The sequence below is a fragment of the Schistocerca gregaria genome, chromosome 1, assembly GCF_023897955.1.
Source record: "Schistocerca gregaria isolate iqSchGreg1 chromosome 1, iqSchGreg1.2, whole genome shotgun sequence".
Classification (NCBI taxonomy): domain Eukaryota; kingdom Metazoa; phylum Arthropoda; class Insecta; order Orthoptera; family Acrididae; genus Schistocerca; species Schistocerca gregaria.
The window spans coordinates 1,108,283,794-1,108,307,603 of NC_064920.1; the positions used below are offsets into that span (position 1 = coordinate 1,108,283,794).

A 23,810-nucleotide genomic window follows, 5' to 3' on the forward strand; every position below is an offset into this window, starting at 1 on the left:
TAGAAATCACGCATCTGACCAGTTGTGCGGAAACATTCCGTCAAAAGACCTAATAAAAACAATCGGGTGCACCGCTTGGGTATCATCGGAACTGAACGTTGGAAAATAGGCATGTTTAATCATGTTACCGTCAACAATACCAGCAGGCACTATAGGGCCTAAACTATTGTTCCCTGGTGAAACTTCATGGCACAAGGGTGGTTGAGAATTACTGTTTTGTGCGATCACTGAGAGCGGCTCTGTTTGATGTTTTTCGCTCGCGAGTGATTCGCTGTTAGACTGTGGAACAAACTGCACAGTGAAATTAGGCGGTGAACTCGTTGTGAGTGGGGTTGTAGGCGGAACAGTAACTACGTTAGAATCGGGAGTTAATAACTGAGAAATTTGGGTTTTTAAAGTGTTGGTCTCGGTTTGCACCTGCGACATGGCCTGGTGTAAAATCTCTTTTGTAGCGGTATCTACCCTTTGCTCAATGAGCTTGTTGCAAATACCACATTCGTGCACTAATTTTTCTGCAATGTTTGCGTTACACTCTAAAGAAAGCGATTCTGTTTTTTCCTCCAAATGGGAAATTTTTTCTTTCATTTCTAATTGGTGTAAGCATACTACGCTAACTTGTTGAGTAATACCTTCGATATCCATCGAAATTTTATTTTGTGAGGTGGTTTGATTTTGCACGAAATTCTGAACTAGATCATTGACCTGGGCCTGAGCGTTCGTGACTTGATCCAACTTGGTTTTACATGACTGCATTTCGGAATTTGTCACTGTTTGATATTTAACAAAGGAATTTTCGTGAGTGTTTACACGACATGACAATTCGTTGAAACTTTCGGTCAATTGTGTCGTTTTTTAATTAAGTTCTGAGATTTGGTTAGCCTGTTTTTTCCAGAGTAGATGTTACCTCAGAAGACAATTGATCGATTTTGCTGTTTAATTCTTTTGTACTCTGCTCCTGTTTATCAAATCTAGTGTCTAGTTTATCAAATCTTTCATTAAGGATGCTATCCATACTTCGCGTAAGAAGTTGTATTAAAATTCCGTACTGATTCGGATCAATGTTTGGATCATTGTTCCTTTCACTAGAGTTGTGCAAATTAGGATCGGAGTGGGAAATCCCTAGTTGGACACGTCTACTATCGTTTTCCATAGGGTCAGGATTATTGGGTGTGTCACCTGATGAATTACTTTCGTTACTTACTGCAAAAATGTGAGAAATTAAGGAGATGGGACCTGGATAAACTGAAAGAACCAGAGGTTGTACAGAGTTTCAGAGAGAGCATAAGGGAACAATTGACAGGAATAGGGGAAAGAAATACAGTAGAAGAAGAATGGGTAGCTCTGAGGGATGTAGTAGTGAAGGCAGCAGAGGATAAAGTAGGTACAAAGACGAGGGCTGCTAGAAATCCTTGGGTAACAGAAGAAATATTGAATTTAATTGATGAAAGGAGAAAATATAAAAATGCAGTAAATGAAGCAGGCAAAAAGGAATACAAACGTCTCAAAAATGAGATCGACAGGAAGTGCAAAATGGCTAAACAGGGATGGCTAGAGGACAAATGTAAGGATGTAGAAGCTTATCTCACTAGGGGTAAGATAGATACTGCCTACAGGAAAATTAAAGAGACCTTTGGAGAGAAGAGAACCACGTGTATGAATATCAAGAGCTCAGATGGCAGCCCAGTTCTAAGCAAAGAAGGGAAGGCAGAAAGATGGAAGGAGTATATAGAAGGCTTATACAAGGGCGATGTACTTGAGGACAATATTATGGAAATAGAAGAGGATGTAGATGAAGACGAAATGGGAGATACGATACTGCGTGAAGAGTTTGACAGAGCACTGAAAGACCTGAGTCGAAACAAGGCCCCCGGAGTAGACCACATTCCATTAGAACTACTGACGGCCTTGGGAGAGCCAGTCATGACAAAACTCTACCAGCTGGTGAGCAAGATGTATGAGACAGGCGAAATACCCTCAGACTTCAAGAAGAATATAATAATTCCAATCCCAAAGAAAGCAGGTGCTGACAGATGTGAAAATTACCGAACTATCAGTTTAATAAGCCACGGCTGCAAAATACTAACGCGAATTCTTTACAGACGAATGGAAAAACTGGTAGATGCAGACCTTGGGGAGGATCAGTTTGGATTCCGTCGAAATGTTGGAACACGTGAGGCAATACTGACCTTACGACTTATCTTAGAAGAAAGATTAAGAAAAGGCAAACCTACGTTTCTAGCATTTGTAGACTTAGAGAAAGCTTTTGACAATGTTGACTGGAATACTCTTTTTCAAATTCTAAAGGTGGCAGGGGTAAAATACAGGGAGCGAAAGGCTATTTATAATTTGTACAGAAACCAGATGGCAGTAATAAGAGTCGAGGGGCATGAAAGGGAAGCAGTGGTTGGGAAAGGAGTGAGACAGGGTTGTAGCCTCTCCCCGATGTTATTCAATCTGTATATTGAGCAAGCAGTAAAGGAAACAAAAGAAAAATTTGGAGTAGCTATTAAAATTCATGGAGACGAAGTAAAAACTTTGAGGTTCGCCGATGACATTGTAATTCTGTCAGAGACGGCAAAGGACTTGGAAGAGCAGTTGAACGGAATGGACAGTGTCTTGAAAGGAGGATATAAGATGAACATTAACAAAAGCAAAACGAGGATAATGGAATGTAGTCAAAATAAATCGGGTGATGCTGAGGGAATTAGATTAGGAAATGAGACACTTAAAGTAGTAAAGGAGTTTTGCTATTTAGGAAGTAAAATAACTGATGATGGTCGAAGTAGAGAGGATATAAAATGTAGACTGGCAATGGCAAGGAAAGCGTTTCTGAAGAAGAGAAATTTGTTAACATCGAATATAGATTTATGTATCAGGAAGTCGTTTCTGAAAGTATTTGTTTGGAGTGTAGCCATGTATGGAAGTGAAACATGGACGATAACTAGTTTGGACAAGAAGAGAATAGAAGCTTTCGAAATGTGGTGCTACAGAAGAATACTGAAGATAAGGTGGATAGATCACGTAACTAATGAGGAGGTATTGAATAGGATTGGGGAGAAGAGAAGTTTGTGGCACAACTTCACTAGAAGAAGGGATCGGTTGGTAGGACATGTTTTGAGGCATCAAGGGATCACAAATTTAGCATTGGAGGGCAGCGTGGAGGGTAAAAATCGTAGAGGGAGACCGAGAGATGAGTACACTAAGCAGATTCAGAAGGATGTAGGTTGCAGTATGTACTGGGAGATGAAGCAGCTTGCACAGGATAGAGTAGCATGGAGAGCTGCATCAAACCAGTCTCAGGACTGAAGACAACAACAACAACAACTTAGTATTATTTGATGTGATACACCTGCAGTAAATTCCATAGATTCTGGGCTGGAAAAGCCTAGGAAAGGGGATGCTGATGATACAGTAGCATCACCGTTATCAGTTTGCTGTTGCTGTTGTTCCATTTTTGCCAATAATTAACAAACGTGAAATATACAAATAGTACACCCAGAATGGCGATGGCTTGCAAAGTACCAAAGATAAATAAAATTTAAATAGTTAGACGGTAATAACTATTACTTGATAGAATTTCCAAAAATGTCTGAATTATTATTGTGGTTGTAACCGTATTCGCGTAGCTAATCTGAAAGTGGTGACATGACGTAACAAACAGGATTGACTCATAACAATGACTTCTGCATATCTTACTGTTGAATTTCAATGTTACAATAATAGAAATTCCATTGACAAAGGGTATGATTCTTGTTTAGGGAAAGGCATGGGAAATGGGAATAAAAGTTAGCATAGGCGGGAGGCGCACGCTGGACAATGGCATAGCAGAACAAATGCTTTTGCACAACTCACCGCGCTGCGTTGAAGCTTGCAGAAATCTTGTTATTCTTGAAGCAACGTTAGCTCTCGTTTTCATATTGGGCATGAAAGAGAAAATTACAGTTCGTTAGCCAATGTACAAGACAATAAATATTACTACACGTATGATTTTACTTTAATTTGCCCTTGTTAAGTTCATTCCAGTAAAATCCGAAGATTGGCGTCCTGTCACGGTCGCCAGTGTGATGTCCGGAATTAAAAAAAAAAAAGGGGAGTGGTAATTTTTTTGTTTTTTGTTTTGTTGAAAGGAAAGAAAGAAAAAAGGGTGAATAAAGGTGAAGGGAAGTTGTTCTATTTTTACTGGAATGAACTTATTGATGGACATCACAAAAATTTATTTTACCTATATTTTTTTTTTACTCATCGAAGAAGACAACACAACACATATAAAAGAAATCATCACACTAATATTATCCACAGAATGATCGTTTCACAAGACACTTTCTAGCTCGACTGACTCTTAAGACTGAACAAGACTCGACTGACTCTACTCTCTCTCTCTGGACCACAGCCTCTTCACGTCCCTCTGGACCAGAGATTTCCACTGTGATTAGCACGCCGATTATTTAATTAATCGTACAGCCGCTGGGCGCGCGCTTGGCGCGTCATTTAAATGGGGTTAAACGCACACCGCGAGAGGCGTGGGCTAGCGGTGTCTTACAGGTATCGCCACAACACGTAGAAGATCTTTCTCCGCAACGTCCGACTCCATCACATTTACTTTTCGCCACAATTACACAACGGCGTCGAGAAAGCGTTCCTTTACCTTCAGGAGACGTGACTGTGACGCTCGAAGGACACGCCACACACCCGAATTGGAAGAGGTAGTAATGCATAACGTTGAAGAGAACTCGTCGAGTGCACGAGCAATGTGTTATGAGCGGAATTGTAACACAAGTCATGTAGTAGATTACCCCTAATCATTTACTGGTAAAAGTGGTCGCGTTACCAACATGTTTTCAAGTGGATGTAGCACGGAAAAAATACGTTTGCGGATTCCAGTTTTAAAATATTATCTTCTCACTTCGCTCTACAGGTCCTAGAGGTGCGTAAAAAAATTTCGAAACACCTGTATACTACTAAACGGCTAATCATCTACTCCAAGTTGAGCTTGCCAAGTTGACGGCTTCGGGGCGCAATAAACATTTGGTTTTGAGTATTCCACACCTTCCCTGGGGCACTCCAGATGATACCCTCACCTCCGATGAACACTCACCATCGAGGACAATGTCCTGGGTTCTATTACTTAAGAAGTCCTCGAGCCACTGACATACTTGGGAACCAATCCGCTATGCTCTTACCTTAGTTAGGAGTCTGCAGTGGGGCACCGAGTCAAACGCTTTCCGGAAGTCAAGGAATATGGCATCCGTCTGATACCCTTCATCCATGGTTCGCAAGATATCATGTCTTGAGGAAATCTAACTCACGGTTCGGAAATTACCCAGACTGTATTTATCCAATATTCTAGAATGAGAGCGCTCGGCGACTTACAATGAACTTTCCACGTAATTTCAAACATCTTCGAAACCTTTTCTCGCTGCCACACTCCAACAAAGTAACGAAAAGAGAAAAAGTTTATTTCTTAATACACTTTCGCTTTTTATGTGGCAAAACGTCGGATCAGGCATGATGTTTTAACTTACTACTTCTTTACTGGTAACTCTATTCAAACAAATTTTGCAGAGAGTCTCCACGTACACTGTTGTACTAAGTACAAAATTACTCTGAGTTGACAAAAGTAATGGGATACCTTCTAATGTCGTGTCGGACCTCTTTCTACCCTGCATAGTGTAGCAACTCGACATGACGTGGACTCCACAAGTCGGTGTACGCCCACTACAGAAATATTAAGGATTTTGCCTCTATACCCTTCCACAAGTGCGACAGTGTTGCCGGTGCAGGATTTTTCCCATGTCGGGCGATCTTGGTGGCCAAACCGTTCGCTTGAACTGTCCAGAATGTTCATCAAACCAGTCGCAAACTATCGTGGCCCAGTGAAATGGTGCACTGTATTCCATAAAAACTCCAGCGCTGTTGAATAGCTGCAAATGGTCACCATGTAGCAGAACATAGCGATTTTCAGTCAATGGTTGGTTCATTTGCACCACAAGATCCAGGCCCTTCCGTGTAAAAGCAGTCCACACCATAATGGAGCCACCACCATCTTGCACAGTGCCTTATTGACAACTTGGACCCAAGGCTTCGCGGGGTCTGTGCCACATTCGAACTCTGTCACCAGCTTTTACCAACTACAATCGGGACTCATCTGACGAGGCCACGGTTTTACATCCGACTAGGGTCCAACAAATATGGTCACGATCCGAGGAAAGGCGCTGCAGGTGATGTCGTGCTGTTAGCAGAGGCACATCGTCCTAGCAGATACGTTCGTCGTACGTCCCACATTGAGTTCTGCGTTTGTTTCACGCAGCATTGCTTGTCTGCTAGCACTGACAACTTAACGCTAACACCACTCCTCCCGATCATTAAGTGAAGGCAGTCGGCCACTACGTTGTCCGTGGTGAGAGGCAATGTCTGAAGCTTGGTATTCTCGGCACACTCTTCACACTGCGGTTGTCCGAATATTGAGTTCCCTAACGATTTCCGAAATGGAATGTCCTATGTGTCCAATTCCAACAATCATTCCGCTTTCAAAGTATGTTAATTCCCGTCGTGTGTCCATAGTCACGTCGGACATCTTTTCACATCAAGGACCTGAGTACAAACAAGAGCTTCGCCAATACACTGCCGTCTTCTACCTTATGTACGCCATCTGTATATGTGCATATTGCTATCCCAAGAATTTTGTAATCTCAGTCATCGTGCGACTCGTGGTTCAGGGAACATAACTTCATAAACATTGACATGCGTGAAATGAATGTTTCATAAATGAGAGTTCGATTCTTGAAGGAAACAGGGTGGAGTGGGAGAGGGTGGGGGTTGCTGGTCTTGCCACTATTAGATCCATTGACGTTGCGGATACATTTGGGTTGTTCATAAACTTTCAGTTATCACCTAAACAAATTATGTAGGAAGTTATAGGCGGTTAATTTTTTGTTCGTTTGCAGGCACATGTCCACAGCGCCGCCGTACTGTAGCACACCACTAGACGGGTCAAGGACCAAGTGGTGGAGACTAGATCCAGACGCCTCCTTTAGCTGTCTGGATACACCTGAGACAGCACTATGACACCGAGATGTCAGTGTGTTCCAGCAGTGCAGACATGTTGAGGAGCTTCGAGTAATATGAAGTATCATTTACATTTGTCAGCATATTTTATTATCGGAATGACTGAAATGACCAAAACCAAAACGAATAGAGAATGCAACTTATACTGATAAGTTACAGCTAGTGAAAAATTAATTTGCTTCAATTCTTCTTATGGAAAATAGAAAAAAATAAAAGAAGTGTCAAATGAAAGGTAATGTGAAATAGTCAGATAATACGCAATAGAGGGTCCGAAGTATTGATAAATTACATTTGGCATAAAAACGACGTAATGAGTCTTAGGAAATACATTACGTGTAATCCACATCGCATTATAGTTATACAGTTTAGCGAGATGACTTAGCTCATTTCAGTTGCTGATCACAAATATAATTTTCGTTCTCTGAATCATTACATTACAGTTGCGTGAACACCGTATCCACAATTCTTCTCGCTTATCTTCAAAAAATGTTCCATCGTAGAGCAAGAGTAATTCAGCGTCGTTGTCTTCGCGTACAGTAGATCGTACGATACATCATCGCCTTTTCAATCATCCTTAGAAGTAAACTGTAATTTCTTGAATAGTTTTTCTTTCTTCTTTTGTTGGGAAGTTTCTGGTTCTTACGTTTCTATTTTTCGCTTTTAGAAACTTTGTTGTTTCTGGGAAGTTGATTAGCTCTTGGTTAGACCTCTAATTTACTTCTGTATGAAGATTGACTCAGTATAAATGATGTCCTCGCTTTTCTACCTCTATTGGACGTCTTCTATTTTGATGTAGCGATACCCGCTATGTTGGATCCAATGCTTTTGATGAACCAGAATCAAGTGCATAATAACACATAGGTAATCCCCATAGGCTCCCAGGCTGATTTGGAAAAATGTTAAAAATATTCTTTCTCTCGCTGAAGAAAAAGTCACCAACTCAAAAACGGACAGTGCATAGTGAACTAATACTGTCTGATAATGCTTTGCACTTAGAGTCAGTGTCTAGGATACACATCTAACGGTTGATATAATTTTCTGAGAACTTACCTTCAGAAGTCTTATAAAACTGAAACACAAAAGTTTCGAGCTGTGAAGGAAGCAAAGCTGGGAAACGATTGGCAGTCGCTACAGAACATCATATATTAGTTCTCAGAAATACTATACGATATTCCTATGAAGCAGCAGCGCCTACCAGAGGAAAAAACGTCGGTATCCCAGACTGTTCAATTGTTTCACAACAGCCGAAACTACTCTACCTGCCAATCAACAAAAAAATTAATAAGGTAACTTGATTTTTATCTAGGAGATATTAAATTTTGTGGCTGCCCACCGTAGTAAGGTTCGTTCAAGTTAGGAAAAGGACAGCATCCAACCAGTCAAAACAGTAATAACTTTTTAAAACATCTCGTGAGATTTCTGCTCGATAAATATGGCGTCACTTCCCGGCGCCACACAGGGTGTATCAAAAGGTATACCAGATGGCGTGGTGGTTGGTGGATGGGTAGGATACTTCGCTAATAAAAAAAAAATGTGTTTGCGAGCTAGCGTCTCAGAAATGTGGAGATAGGTGTTCAGTTTGGATCACACCAGCTAGACAAGGAGTAAAGGAGAAAATGTAAATTGAAATTGCTTTGAGACTTTTGACGTGCTAGAGGCTTTGAAACGGGAGTGAAACAAACCAACACTGACAGACAGCAGAGGTCATAGTGCGTTCACTGTGAGGGCGGAAATTTTACCAATGGTATTGGTTCATTAGTTACATGACACACATAGCTCTTACGTAGACAATTACAGAGCACAGCACTGTCTTGTGTTGCGTAGTTTCATACTGCATACAGTTTCCAGCCATTCGTGTGAATATAGTAAAGCAGGAATGAACCATGGCTCTGAGCACTATGGGACTTAACATCTGAGGTCATCAGTCCCCTAGAACTTGGAACTACTTAAACCTAACTAACCTACAGACATCACACACATCCATGCCCGAGGCAGAATTCGTACCTGCGACCGTAGCAGTCCCACGGTTCCGAAGTGGAGGGCCTAGAACCGCTGGGCCCCCGCAGAATTCACTGACATGCTTCTCCTGTACAGGAAAGCCCAAAAGGAATGAAAGTGTGGTTTGAAGAACGTCACCCAGGCGTCACCCAGCCCACACCATGTTTGCAAGACTACAGAGGCGCTTACGAGAAACAGGCAGCTTACGACCTAACAATCACCAAATTGGAGATCCAAGGACAACGCCACACAGCAGAGTTTGAAGAAGCTGTACGTTAGCGTTTTGCACAGCAACCTTCATCGAACACCCGAGGGTGTTGCACATACCAAAGGTATGAACCACATGGCAGTGTGCTCCAGAAGCGCTCATGCGATGGCTCAGGATATCGTTCAACGCCGTGTCAACTTTTGCCGCTGCATGAACAAAGGCAGGACCTCCACATCCAAGGCCACCGACATCACTTTATCAACGTATGGTCAGGTCTCATTGATGACCATGTCATAGATCCATACCTTATGTCCATGCATGTTGATAATCCCAGGTTGTTGGATGTGGTTGATTGATGGTTGATGTATGTGACACGTGGTTTATAGCGTTACGAAAAGACTTAAAAACAGTATTTATAAAGAAGAGACATTTAAAAATTGAATAATATATTTTTATCATGTAGCCGTAAAATAATAATTTCTCTGTGTAAGTTTCGAGTGCAAAGAAATATAACTAAATGATCTAAAGAGAAGACAAGATACGCTCTTTTGTTAAGTTTTTAGTCGTCTTCACTTCTTCTCTTGTCTTGATTGTGTGTAGACGGACATCATACGAGTGCTGGCAAATGTAAGCATATTTCTATGAATTAAGCAGATAATATATTGATTTAATATTATTGTGCACTTTTAATTTGTAAGAGGTGATCCCGATTTCATGTCCGCCTTCCTTTAAATTAACCTGCATTCGAGTAATTTACAGTTCAACAATCGGAGCAGTCGATGCAGCCAACGACGCCATTACGTGGCGATATTAACTTACAAAATTTAGCGGAAGCTTAATAGTCGCCCGCTATTAACATAATATACATTTTCCTCCACAGCCACCCGACGTTGCAGAAAATACGTAGCTTTAAGATTCTATTTTCAGTACCACAGCCGAGAGCCAGAAACAGGGCTCCGACTACAATGCAATGGTTAACGGAGGTAAGAAAAAATACTCTCGCGCGTGTGTGGGCCGCAATTATGATAAATAACTAATGATTTTTTGCTTTAAAGTGAACTGACTGGTAGAGAAAATTAATACGAAAAGTTTATTCCACTGTTCAACTTATGTGCTCATATTTTAAGATTCAGCGAGTCTAACATTCATTAACGTAACAAATAATTTAAGATTAATATTGTTAAAAAGGAGAACTTCACAAAAGCATTTAATAGTAAATCAAGATTGAATGAAATATCATTTTTATTAAGGCCCACCACGTAAGTCGGTAACAATGTAAGTAATAATAATAATAATAATAATAATAATAATAGATTACGAGAATGAGATTTTCACTCTGCAGCGGAGTGTGTGCTGATATGAAACTTCCTGGCAGATTAAAACAGTGTGCCCGACCGAGACTCGAACTCGGGACCTTTGCCTTCCGCGGGCAAGTGCTCTACCAACTTTTTTTTAAATCTCATTTTGTTCGCTTTTGTTCGTTGCATATGCTCGGGGCGGACGTCGTAAGACATTCATTTATGTTCGTTTTTGATCGATTGACTCAGTTTTTTTTTATTACAGAGGGCGCATAACCCTCTGACCGAACACGCTGAGCTACCGTGCCGGCTTCCAACTGAGCTACCGAAGCACGACTCACGTCCGGTACTCACAGCTTTACTTCTGCCAGTATCCGTCTCCGTCTGCAAGGTTCGCAGAAGAGCTTCTGTAAAGTTTGGAAGGTAAGAGACGGATACTGGCAGACGTAAAGCTGTGAGTACCGGACGTGAGTCGTGCTTCGGTAGCTCAGTTGGTAGAGCACTTGCCCGCGAAAGGCAAAGGTCCCGAGTTCGAGTCTCGGTCGGGCACACAGTTTTAATCTGCCAGGAAGTTTCAATAATAGATTAAATTGCGATGGCCGACGGACGCGAGACGTTCCAGCAGGGCGGCACTCCAACACACTTCGACAGTGTATGTGGCCAATAGAATGGTACCTTTGCCAACAGACGGATTGGAACTGGAGGTCGAATAGCCTGGCCTCGTCGTTCATCGGCCCAGGCGCACAAGTACAAGCAGTAGCTAGAGTCATCCGTGGTATGCCGGGGATCTTTCCAAGGGTTTGGCAAGACATCATCAGGCGATACACAAAATGTATCGAAGAGTGAGCCGCTCCTATTGAGCACCCTTTGCAGGTGAATTATTGTTTACTGACAGTAATGTACAACGTCTGCTTTCCTCCTTGCCTAGCTTGTGTGGCCCCGATTGCCTACATCCCACCCCACATTTCAGAGACGAGTGTTCGGACACACGTTTATGAGCACACGCCTTGTAACGTACCTTGTGACACACCCTGTAGAGCGTGCACAAACCGCAGTGGCCCGCTCGGCCGCGCCGGTGCCTCACACCTGCTGTCACGGGCTGGGCGGGGCGCGGCTTGGTGCCGCCACGGCCTTGCGCCAGAGCGGAGCAGGGACCGCGGCTAGTGGAGCGCGACGCCCGCGGCGCCCGCCGTGGGGTCCACAGCCGCCGGCAGCCCGCAGTCCGCACAGTGTCGCAGGGCCGCCAACATGAGTTCGCCGCCGCTGCTGCTGCTGCTGTTGCCGCTACCCTGGGTGAGTCCCGCAGGCGCTCGAGGACCAGACCCTAAGACAAAAAATTACATCAGTAGCACCAAAATCGTTAGTTATAGTCGGCACAGGTTTCAACTTTGAACTCCATTATCAGCAGATGTTTAACACCTTAAATGCTTCACTGTACCTCAGGAACCTCTAATGGCTTGTACCATAAACAAAGGATGGAGATCAAAATATCCACAGGTGTCCTGCCGGTCTACAGTGTCCAACGGGCACAATATTTCGGCAATCATACATGTCGCCATCATGAGGTGAACTGACAGACTGAGCTCTTGTGAACGTGCCGGTACGGAGATCCGTACGCTATGGCTGCTCAGGGGGAGCAGGCATAGGGTACGGATCTCCGTACCGGCCCGTTAACAGGACCTCAGTCCGTCAGTTCAGCTGATGATGGCGACATGTATGATCGCCGAAATTTTGTCCCCTTTGGACACTGTAGACTGGCAGTACACTCGTGGATATTTTGGTTATCAAATACGCCGGGAGAAACTCAAGAATGAAAGGATGGAGATATTAAAGCAACAATGGTATATACATCGTTTGACTACCCGTCGTATTGGCTGGTGGAAACACAGACGTGTATCAGTTAGATATAAAATATTCTCTTTGTGCAGGATGGTACTATAACATTTTTGTTACAGGATCGATTTCGGGAATCCCATTCCTATATTCAGGTGCCACTGTCAAAAAATTAAATTTCTTCAGGGCGTATACCGGCTGGTCAAAAAGTCAGTATAAATTTGAAAACTGAATAAATCACGGAATAATGCACATAAAGAGGTACAAATTGACACACATGCTTGGAATGAGATGGGGTTTTATTAGAACCAAAAATAAAATAAAAATACAAACGTTCAAAAAATGTCCGACAGATCTGATCACAATAGCAATAATTAGCTTAACAAAGTATGACAAAGCAAGGATGATGTTCTTTACAGGAAATGCTCAAGATGTCCACCATCATTCCTCAACAATAGCTGTAGTCAAGGAATAATGTTGTGAACAGTACTGTCAAGCATGTCTGGAGTTATGGTGAGGCATTGCCGTCGGATGTTGTCTTTCAGCATCCCTAGAGATGTCGGTCAATCACGATACACTTGCGACTTCAGGTAACCCCAAAGCCAATAATCGCACGGACTGAGTTCTGGGGACCTGGGAGGCCAAGCATGACGAAGGTGCGGCTGAGCACACGATCATCACCAAAGACGCGCGCAAGAGACATTTCACGCGTGTAGCAGTACTTTGGTTTTTTTTGTTCTAATAAAAACCCATGTCATTCCAAGCATGTGTGTCAATTTTTACCTCTCTATCTACACTATTCCGTGGTTTATTAAGTTTTCAAATTTATACTGACTATTTTATCACCCGGATCAACATATCTCCATATTGAACACAAGGGGATATTAATGAGAAAGGACAACACTATTTTATGTCCCATGGGATACGTAGTCATAGCGTGAAATTAGATGAATGTTCACCTGCGAGACGTCGTACGCTAACACAGAAGTCGCTAAAGCCACTACAGTAATCTCTTTTCAGTCACGGTGTAATTATTCATAGCTACTGAAAAAATATTAATAGAATCGTTCCTCTTAAGTTTTAGACATTATCATGTAATGTATGATGGCTATTCGGAAACTGAGGAACGATAGGACGCCGAAATGGAAGCCACAGTGAAAATCGAAACTGTTTTCAGAGTCAATTTTTCACTCTACAGCGGGGTGTACGCTGAAATGAAACTTCCTGGCAGATTAAAACTGTGTGCCAGGCCGAGACTCGAACTCGGAACATTTGCCTTTCGCGGACAAGTGCTCTACCAACTGAGCTACCCAAGCACGACTCACGCCCCGTCCTCACAACTTTACTTCTGCCAGCACCTAGTCTCCTACCTTCCAAACTTCACAGAAGCTCTCCTGGCGGAATTAAACCTGTGAGGACGGGGCGTGAGTCGTGCTTGGGTAGCTCAGTTGGTAGAGCACTTGCCCGCAAGAGACAAATGTCCCTAGTTTGAGTCTCGGTCCGGCACACAGTTTTAATCTGCCAGGAAGTTTCAAAACTGTTTTATTTGCAACAGGTACCTACAAATTACAGCTATTAATCTCCATAGTCGCCGATTAGACTTAGACGTTTGTCGTAGCGTTGTACCAACATCCCAATACCCACGTTATAGAAGGCAGCCGCCAATGCTTTCTGCCAATTCTCTACGCTGGCCTACAGCTCGTTGTTTGTGCCAAAATGCAGTCTTCATGTGAACAGAGATGCAACTCAGAGGGAGACAATTACGGGCTTTATTGTGGGTAATCAAACATTTCCAATTGAAAACGATGCAGGAGCATCTTTATTGCCCCTGCAGAATGCGGTTGAGAGTTGTCTTGAAGCAGAAACCGCATGATAGTTATGTAATGTTGGCTGCATAGCTTCAGGCGAAATTTCTCAACAGGCTCTCGTACTTGGCGGGAGACACTATTGTTCTAGGATTCTTTATGTGCTCCCTGTGTGCTCGGAACTAAAACGAACTACGTAACGCCATCGATGGGCATACTAGAGACACTGACCAACACACCTGTGCAAAACTTCATCGGATTTCCACTGTGTTTTCCATTTTGCGACCGATTATTCCTTACTTTCCTCTCGTATATGACCAACTCTTCACTTGAAACTGAGGAATATTTACAGTGAGAATTCTTCTGCAAAACATAACCATTTGCAATTGAAACCGATTACATTAAAACTAAGTAAACATTATTCTGGAAGGGTGATGAAACATAATAAACTACTCTTCTGTGCCGCTGGAACGTGTGAAGGTCGTTGCCGACATTACACGATGATAGTTGCCACGTAATGAAGAAATTACTGTCGTATTAATCTTTTCTGCTATGACTATGCATTATTACATCATGGATCAAACATTGTATTATGTACGTTCTCACAGGCGAACATTCGCTAACTTTACACTTCAACTATGCAGCCAATGGAGCATAACGTACAATATCATTATATCTCAGCGTCCTTTCATTTGTATTCAGTATACATGTATTTAGTATACATGTTTGCAGTATATGCATTGATGTAATTTTTACAAAAGTTCTGTTGTGTGTACAGGTGCCTCTGAAGACGCAAATGGAATTCTAGAAATTGATATCTAATGAAAAAGTTATAAAACCGTCCTGCAGTCCGAACCTATTTCATTTATAACTGCTAACAAGAGGAGCTTATTTGCTGGCTCTCTTCAATATCTTCCATACTTATATAGTTTGAAACTCAGTGCAATGACATCAATATCCTAAATCAGGACGACGTTATTCTTAAACAAACTGGAAAAAGTCGCCTTTGAAGATGGAAGATTTCTAATAAAAAAGTGTAAAGACACAAAAGTATCCTGATTGTTAAATCATTGATTAGACTCTCGCAAGTGGAAACTTGTTTTACTTTTATTTAAAATATATATTTATTATCAAATAGAAATACTAATTAACAAATATGTATATTCTACTATCTAATGCTTTATCGACGCAACCACTCTCTTCTGTCACTGGCTGTTCGTTTCAGTTCCATGTAATTGTTAAATCTTATTCCTTTGTCGGTATTTTCCAAATATTTCTCCCTAGACCACCCTCTTCCTTTCTTTTCCAGAAATTTCGCATCAAGAATGTATGTGATGAAGTTTCCTTTAAATTTTATTTTCCTCATTCTCGTTTTCTTTAACAATATTCTCCTTTCGTTGACTTCACTTAAGACTTCCAGGTTGTTTTTTTCCCGCCAAGTTCTTTCTTGTCTTTTTACATCATATCCACATGTCTGCATCTTCAAGTCGATTCCTTTAAATTTAGCCATTCATAAACAATTTTGCAACGATTTTCTTTTGTTTGTTGGTTAAGATGTTTTGCTTGTTTGTTTGTTTTGCCAATGCAATCCAATACAATCCTTCTCGTCACTTATGCTAAGAATTTATTTTCTTCTGTGACTACATCAGCAAGATAACAAGACTGGTTCACTTGATAAAATCTGACGTCATCGATTTTTATATTGGTTACAATTTCTTCCGCATTTTTCCGTGTTATCATTACTTTCGTTTAAAGTTTGTTCATTTTTAATTTCCTTAGTTTAAGAGTATCTCACAGAACTTCCAGCATTCTATTCAATTTCTTTTCGGGAGTCTTCAGTTAATATGACATCAGCAGTAAATCTGATATGATGTATCCATTCACCATTGACTTTTATTCCATTTTCTTCTTCATCATCATCTGAATAGCTTCTTCAACGAATAAATTAAACGAATACAGATATATCAGACACCCTTGTCTAATACTTTTCCAATCCTGGTCTCTTTCTGTACATTACGACGTTTATTTTTGTGCTTTAGTTCTGATACAAATACAGAATCATTGTTTTAATAATTACTTTATTTTTATTATTGATCATATGAAAATAGGAGCACACAATTTTTTATGTGTAGCGAAAGTATGGGGAACATAAACAGAAATTAAAAATCTTATTTTTTATTTCTAGGTATTGGATAGTATTTTTGAGGTATTTTGTACTCCCAAAGTATCTTGCCTCGTCACGTATTTTAGTCTGCTCATCACTACACCGAATGACATAAGCTCGTGTAACTGATATAATAATAAAAAATAATTTCTTACAACAATTTCTCACTACAGATCACAGACGTAAAAATGGAGAGCAAATTGGTTGAGACCAGTGAAGCCCTGTAGCTATTGGCTGAAAGCGACAGTGCATGACAAGTAATTCGAGTTTGTGATACTGTGGTTAGCTCAAGGTCAGTGTTTTTGGGGAAAGACCTACACTTCATGTCAGGCAGCTAATTATTTACATTGTACGCATCTTTTTCTGCAAGAATGGATGGATTTACACAGTAGCCTCCTACGCTTCCTCATAAGGTGTTTAATTTCTTTGGTCTTTGGTGTATCCTGAAAGTTTTATCAGTTTCCATTTTTCACGTCTTGCCAGTTTACCAATTTCTCATCCAGTTTGTTTCTGCCAATGACCAGATTCCGTGTCCTACCAGTTTGCCTATTGTACAGCCAATACTACCAATTTCTGCATGTGGTGCAACTCGACTAACAGACGACCCATGGTTGATTAACACACTAAGGTGAAAAATGTCATGGGGTTCCTCCTAATACCGAGTCGGAACTCCTTCTATCCGGCATAGTAGAGTAGCTCGAGTGCCATTGACTCAACACGTCGTTGGAAGTCCCCTGCAGAAATTTTAAGCCATGCTGCCTCTATAGCTGCCCATACTTGCAAAAGTGTTGCCAGTGTAGGATTTGTGCACGAACTGACCTTCCGATTATGTCCCAAGTGGAGCGATCTGAGTGGCCAGATCATTCGCTCGAATTGTCCTACCGCGAACAATTGTGGCTCAGTTACATAGCGCTTTGTCATTCATAAAAATTCCATCATTGTTTGGGGAAACTGAGTCCACGCATAGCTGGAAGTGGTCTCCAAATAGCCGATCATATCTCTTTCCACTCAATGATAGTTCCTTTGGACCAGAGGACCCAGTCCATTCCATGTGAACACATCTCACGCCATTTTGGAGCCACCAGCAGCTTCCGCAGTGCCTCGTTGACAACTTGGGTCCATCTCTTCGTAGGGTCTGCGCCACACCAGAACCCTACCGTCAGCTCTTACCAACTAAGATCGGGACTCATCTGAGCAGACCGTGGTTCTCCAGTAGTCTACGGTCCAACCAATATGGCCACGAGCCCAGGAGAGGCGCTACAGTCGATGTCGTACTGATAGTAAAGGCACTCGCGTCTGACGTCTATTGCCATATCCCATTCACACCATATTTCAACGCACCAACCTAACGGATACGTTCGTAGTACATGTTGTTGTTGTTGTTGTTGCCTTGAGTCCTGAGACTGGTTTGATGCAGCTCTCCATGCCACTCTATCCTGTGCAAGCCTCTTCATCTCACCACATTTCGAAAGCTTCTATTCTCCTCTTGCCTAAACTATTTATTGTCCATGTTTCACTTCCATACATGGCTACACTCCATACAAATACTTTCAGAAATGACTTCCTGACACTTAAATCTATACTCGATGTTAACAAATTTCTCTTCTTCAGAAATGCTTTCCTTGCCTTTGCCAGTCTACATTTTATATCCTCTCTACTTCGACCACCATCAGTTATTTTGCTCCCCAAATAGCAAAACTCCTTTACTACTTTAAGTGTCTCATTTCCTAATCTAATTCCCTCAGCATCACCCGACTTAATTAGACTACATTCCATTATCCTCGTTTTGCTTTTGTTGATGCTCATCTTATACCCACCTTTCAAGACACTGTCCATTCCGTTCAACTGCTCTTCCAAGTCCTTTGCTGTCTCTGACAGAATTACAATGTCATCGGCAAACCTCAAAGTTTTGATTTCTTCTCCCTGGATTTTAATACTTACTCCGAATTTTTCGTAGTACATACCGAATACATTTCTGCGGTTATTTCACCCGGAGTTGCTTGTCTGTTAGTACTGACAACTCTACGTTGGATTCGGTCGTTAAGTGAAGGTCGACGGCCACTGTATTGTGCATGGTGAGAAGTAATGCCTGAAATGTGGTATTCTCGGCACACTCTTCACGCTGTGGATCTCAAATGATTGACTTCCCTGACGATTTCCGAAATGGAATGTCCCACGCATTTAGCTCTAACTACCATTCTGAGTTGAAAGTATGTTAACTCCCCGTAGTGCGTGCATAATTACGTTAGACATCTTTGCACATGAACCAGCTGCCCTTTTATACATTATGTACTTTATTCTACCACCATCTGTATATGTAAACATCGCTATCCCATAACGTTCGTCACCGCACTGTAATACAGGTAGTTTTCAACACTAAATTAATTATTGATCAGAGCAACACATGATAACTTGACATAACACGACACTGACGTATCGCTGGTGCTACACAGGCGTAACACTGGTGTTAAGTCTACGTTACTCCGTCACCACACCATGCATACGTCACATACGCCGTGTATACGCATAGGCGATGGCGCCAGATCGCTCGGATGCTTTTGGGCAAAACTGAATTCATTTGTTATAACAAATACCCAAGCCATCAAGAATGGAGAACATACTTCTCAAAAGTAGTAAGATCCCCCTTCATCTCTGACGAGCGTGGTCACGTGGTAGTGGGGAGGGGGTGGTTTGAGGTTGGTTTCGTTAGGCAGTGACATGATGATGTCATAGGCCTGGTGCAAATGTCCAGATGCGATGATGTCAGAATTCTGGGAGTACTGATGCTGCTGTCAGCGATTTACCCCCAGAACATCCACTGACCTGTCGTCTTCGAACACTGTATGCCCACTGAGAAACACTGATTGTACCATGGGATGGACCAGATCAACTAGTATGGTCAAGTAATCGCTGGCAGTAGTATGATCTTGATGTGTAACTGTGGAATACCACAATATGGCTGCTGAAATCATCGCCCTGTCCCCGCCATGTTTCACGCTGTGAACTTAAACTTGGCCCAAAATTGGAAATAGTATGAAACAAAACTCATCCGACGATATAGCTTTCTTCCATTGCTCCACACTCCAAATTTTATGGCATCGGCACATTTTCTTATCACGGGCATTTGGATCACTGATGAGTGATTCTGGAATCTCAGCTCGCCCTGCAATTAGCTGCTTATGGAGCTGCCTTCCCCTGTCGTCCTATCACTTTTCGCCACAGTCCTGGCCGTCGGGCACGACCACCCAAAACACACTGTCGGCCGCGTTATGCCTTAGCGGTTGATGCACTTCCACTTCTCTAATACAGTACAAATCCTCGATATGATGCCTCTTGAAACACCAAACACTTAGGCTACCTTGCTTACGGAAGCACTCGCCATACGAGCACCAGTAATTTGCCCACATGCGAATTCACTTAGGTCCGACATAATGCATTCACGTCTACACAGGACACTTATCTGATAACGACTCACACTTTTAACATATTGCACTTTTGCACTTTGTAGTTCGTGGTCAAATACAACAGCCCGAACTACAGGCTTGACCACTATCAGTATTTCTGTTAAAGCAATAATTTTATCTTGGAACTCTTTCATTTGGCCCGTGTTTGCATAGAAAAACAGTAATATCAGAAACTGAGTCCGCCTTGATGCAAAACACCTTGTTAGACATTTATTCCCAAACTAGTTTGGGCGACAAATATCACCATCATCAGTGGTTTTTTAAATCTTACTTATTGTATGTTACAGCATGACTATTGTCGTTGTTTGAGACATATTTCCTTTTCGCATTTTTTCTGTTCATGTTTTTTACTTAGCACTTAGCACAAAGTGCGAAAGTTTTGTTTTTGCATGTATAAAAGTAGCTACATACCATCCAACTAACATGACCTGATGTTCACTTTCCTTTTCGTGTGCATGAGGTGAAGAGGAGGACACCAACCATATACTTTCGCTTGCTGTAATCAGACTGAACAGGCAAATACCTTGTTACGAGATTTACATAGATCACCATACTCTAGAGGAAAAGGGTAAGGGTAAGCTAAAATAGCTCACAATAGTTTTGAAAACACCAGTTCATAAATAAGCTGTACTTCCACTTTTTGGAGAATTTGTCACTGGAAACATCTTGTAAGCAAAACACACCTGTACTACTTCGTGCTGCTACACCAGACAGACAAAAATCGGTCCAGTTACAAAAACATGAAATCCCCCTACGTTTAAAACAGAAATTTAGAAAATGTTTTGCCAGGAATGTGGTTCGTATTACATAGGAAAACACTGCAAAGTTTCTCTCTCTGCAAAAGACTAAAGGAAGATCAAATACACTGAGCGTTACAGAAAATTGACTTCAACTTTGTGCAGTCACTATTATTCCATAAATCTTCTAGTACTGTGCTCAGGATAGAAATGATACATATATTGAAATATTCGATATTACATAAGCATCAGGACTATCCAGAACTACTACTGAATGACAAAAAAATCTCTTTCCTATCCTTTTGGATAGTACTACAATAATTAAAGGACTACGTTGATCTTTCCCACACTCTGACCCACTCTTTGTTATTAAATTATATAATGTTCACAATAAACTCTGTCCTTACATACTCTGAAAAGTGCCGAAACCTTGACTCCCTGTTCTGTTGAAAACAGTGCCTCATTGCCAGGATTGTGATCATGACACTCTTACTTACACTGTAAGATATTATTCCATCAATGTTTCACATCGTCACTTTATTGCCTATTTTGTATACTGTAAGATGGGAATGTACTTCTCTTGCCTCTGGTGGTTGTAGATTCATAGCTCTGTAGTATTCGAAATGGTATGAACAACTAGAACACTGGTCTGGAACCCTAAACCTAGGACGTATGCAAGAGAAAGCTAAGAAAAAAGCTAGAAGAAAAGAGTGTAATAATTCTGTGTTTCACCAATAACACAGAGACAATTGAATGAAAATGACCAAGAATCGTTCAAAAATTTGGCTATAGGCATCAGTCGTTTCTTAACAGTTATCAGCAGAGTATGAGTATATGCGATGAAAATATTAAATGTTTACATTAATTTAGCAGTTCAAAAAAATCAATGTAAGAAGTAATAGGAGATGAAGTTTTGGTGAAAGGATGAGTTCCAAGCCGTGTCGTTGTTGCAAGAGGATTGGCAGATGTTTACATCGAAAACAGACACAGAAACTCGCCGGATTCAATTTCCTAACAGGAACATGTTTACACACCCCGCTGCCGTGGCCTCTTGCTACTGCAGTGTGCATAGTAATCAGAAATTCAACCAATTTAGTACAAAAATAGCTCTTATGACTCATGGTGTGATCAAGGTCATCCAGATTTATGATTTGCGTCATTTCCCTGGATCGGTCCAGGCAACTGTCGGGACGGTTCCCCTTGTAACCTCTCCTTCCTAATTGGCCTACTGGATTGCGATATAACTGACCGTGATCGCATATGCGTAGTGAAATTTTACAGTGAGTAAGGCTATGGTTACCAAAGGAAACGAACATCTGTTAGTAGGAGGAAAAAGCATAACAGACTCTTCCGAGGGAAGAACCTATTCTAAACTTAGGCCAAATATTGATAACAATTTTCAAATGGGTGGAATATAGCGCAATCGCTCACTAGCCGCATGGGCGTGAAAAAGGGCACCACGTAATATTTACTACAAAATCTGTGATAACACAAAGAATTTCCAGAATCTTCAGAAAGGCAATGGCAAAGAATTTTAAGCAAATAATCACTAGCGTGGCAACAGGTTGTCACGCTTTCCCACAGCACAACAGTTCACGAGAAAATAAATGAAACAGAAGGCACTGAGTTTGCAGGTACTCATTCTGAAATACTTAATTTTGAAAGTAAGGTTGAATGAAATTACTAGTTGAATAAGTGATTGGCTTAAGTTAATCTATAAAATAAATGCATAAATAAATAAATAAAATAAATAAATATATTATGTAAAAAAATTTACTTTCAGCAACCTCAGTGTAACATATAATACTAACGTATATCACTCAGTCGTGAAACATGCTAATCTTACCCACTGAGAGGATTTCGAAGACTGACTCTGCGGTGTGTCATGTGGACAAAGGTATCGGACTATAATTTTGAATGTGGTGAAATTAACAGAAAACCAAACGGACTTTAACCTTGGTAGTTAATGAAAGTGGTGAAATCATCAGTGAATGAAAAAAATTAACGTGTCGCCAGGCCAATTAGACACATTAATTTGGAAATATATGTTTAAGAAGATCGAATATTGGTTATTGAAGTTACTTCCTTTGAGGTTTCCCTGTGTATAGCAAACGGGATTCAAACTAATACAGTGCACTCTGAACTGTACTTAGCAGCAGTTACCAATAACGCACACACCAGTAAATCATAGGAAGTAATTTTGCACCTAGCTCATACTCATGACAGCTGCACTCAAGGGCAATACTTAATCAAATACTGAAATGTTTCTGCATGAATTGCGTAACTAAATATGGACATGAGGGGCTTTTATCTTGACTGACAAGAAAAAAGAACACAAATAAAGATGAATAATATCATAAATACACTGTTTAAACTCCTCTACATGTATTAGTTTTCCTTAGCAACAGTAGTAGTTCAATTTTTTTCTTATAGGTGGAAAATATGATGGGGACCCATAAACTAATATAGTTTCAGTAGTCAACGCTATTTGATTATTACAGTAGAAAAGACTAATTCAAAAATCTAATCATTCACTTCATTTCCAGCAGTTCATAATTTACTTTGCAAGACAATAAAATACAACACTGTGCTTAATTAACTTAAAAAAAGAAAACATTCATGATAGAAATCAAAACCACACTATTTTTGAAAATTTTTGAGCTTCACTTAGACAATAACATTTACCCAATCTTGAACTGTAATCCTACAAACTATTTTTGTAATAAACTAAGGATACTTTAGCAAAAACTTCAGCCTTTACTACTCGTTTTATATCAGACAAAAAATCACTTTTAAACACTTGAATTCAAGGATTGTTCATTTAAATAAGGATACTCGGTTTTAGTAGCACTTGGGTTAGAACCCTGCATAGGTTCGTGAACAGGATAAAAAATATGTTCCCAGGCACGAGTTTATGTTTTGTGATTATTATTAAAACAACACACAAATTAACTGATTCGTGCCCATATACACTATTGAATATATGAAGGTAGTGAAGCAGTGGCGAAGATTGGTGGTAAGTGACGTGCCGGCTAACTGTACTTGCCGCTCTCGGTGTTCGAATGCTCTATAAAACCTCTTCTTCGCGTCGGATTTTCAACATATTAGAACCATTTCCTTATGCTGAGAATACCAAATAATAGCCAGATCCACATCTGACGTAAATACTTTATAAAGCAGCTTCCAATTGCCTCTCTTAGCACCGTAGAAGGGTACCGTGCTACAGCTAGCCACATAT

The 23,810-nt window shown here is 41.0% G+C and overlaps 1 protein-coding gene across 1 annotated transcript in view; it reads left to right on the forward strand.

The window, feature by feature from the left end:
• Window positions 1-11,771: 11,771 nt before the first annotated feature.
• The window catches only part of LOC126315733 (protein qua-1-like), a 128,225-nt gene continuing 116,186 nt past the window's right edge, over window positions 11,772-23,810 (forward strand). Inside the window, exon 1 of the mRNA XM_049992706.1 lies at window positions 11,772-11,862. Within this exon, the coding sequence (XP_049848663.1) occupies window positions 11,818-11,862 (45 nt within the window). The 5' untranslated portion in view covers window positions 11,772-11,817. The remainder of the gene's footprint in view (window positions 11,863-23,810) is intronic.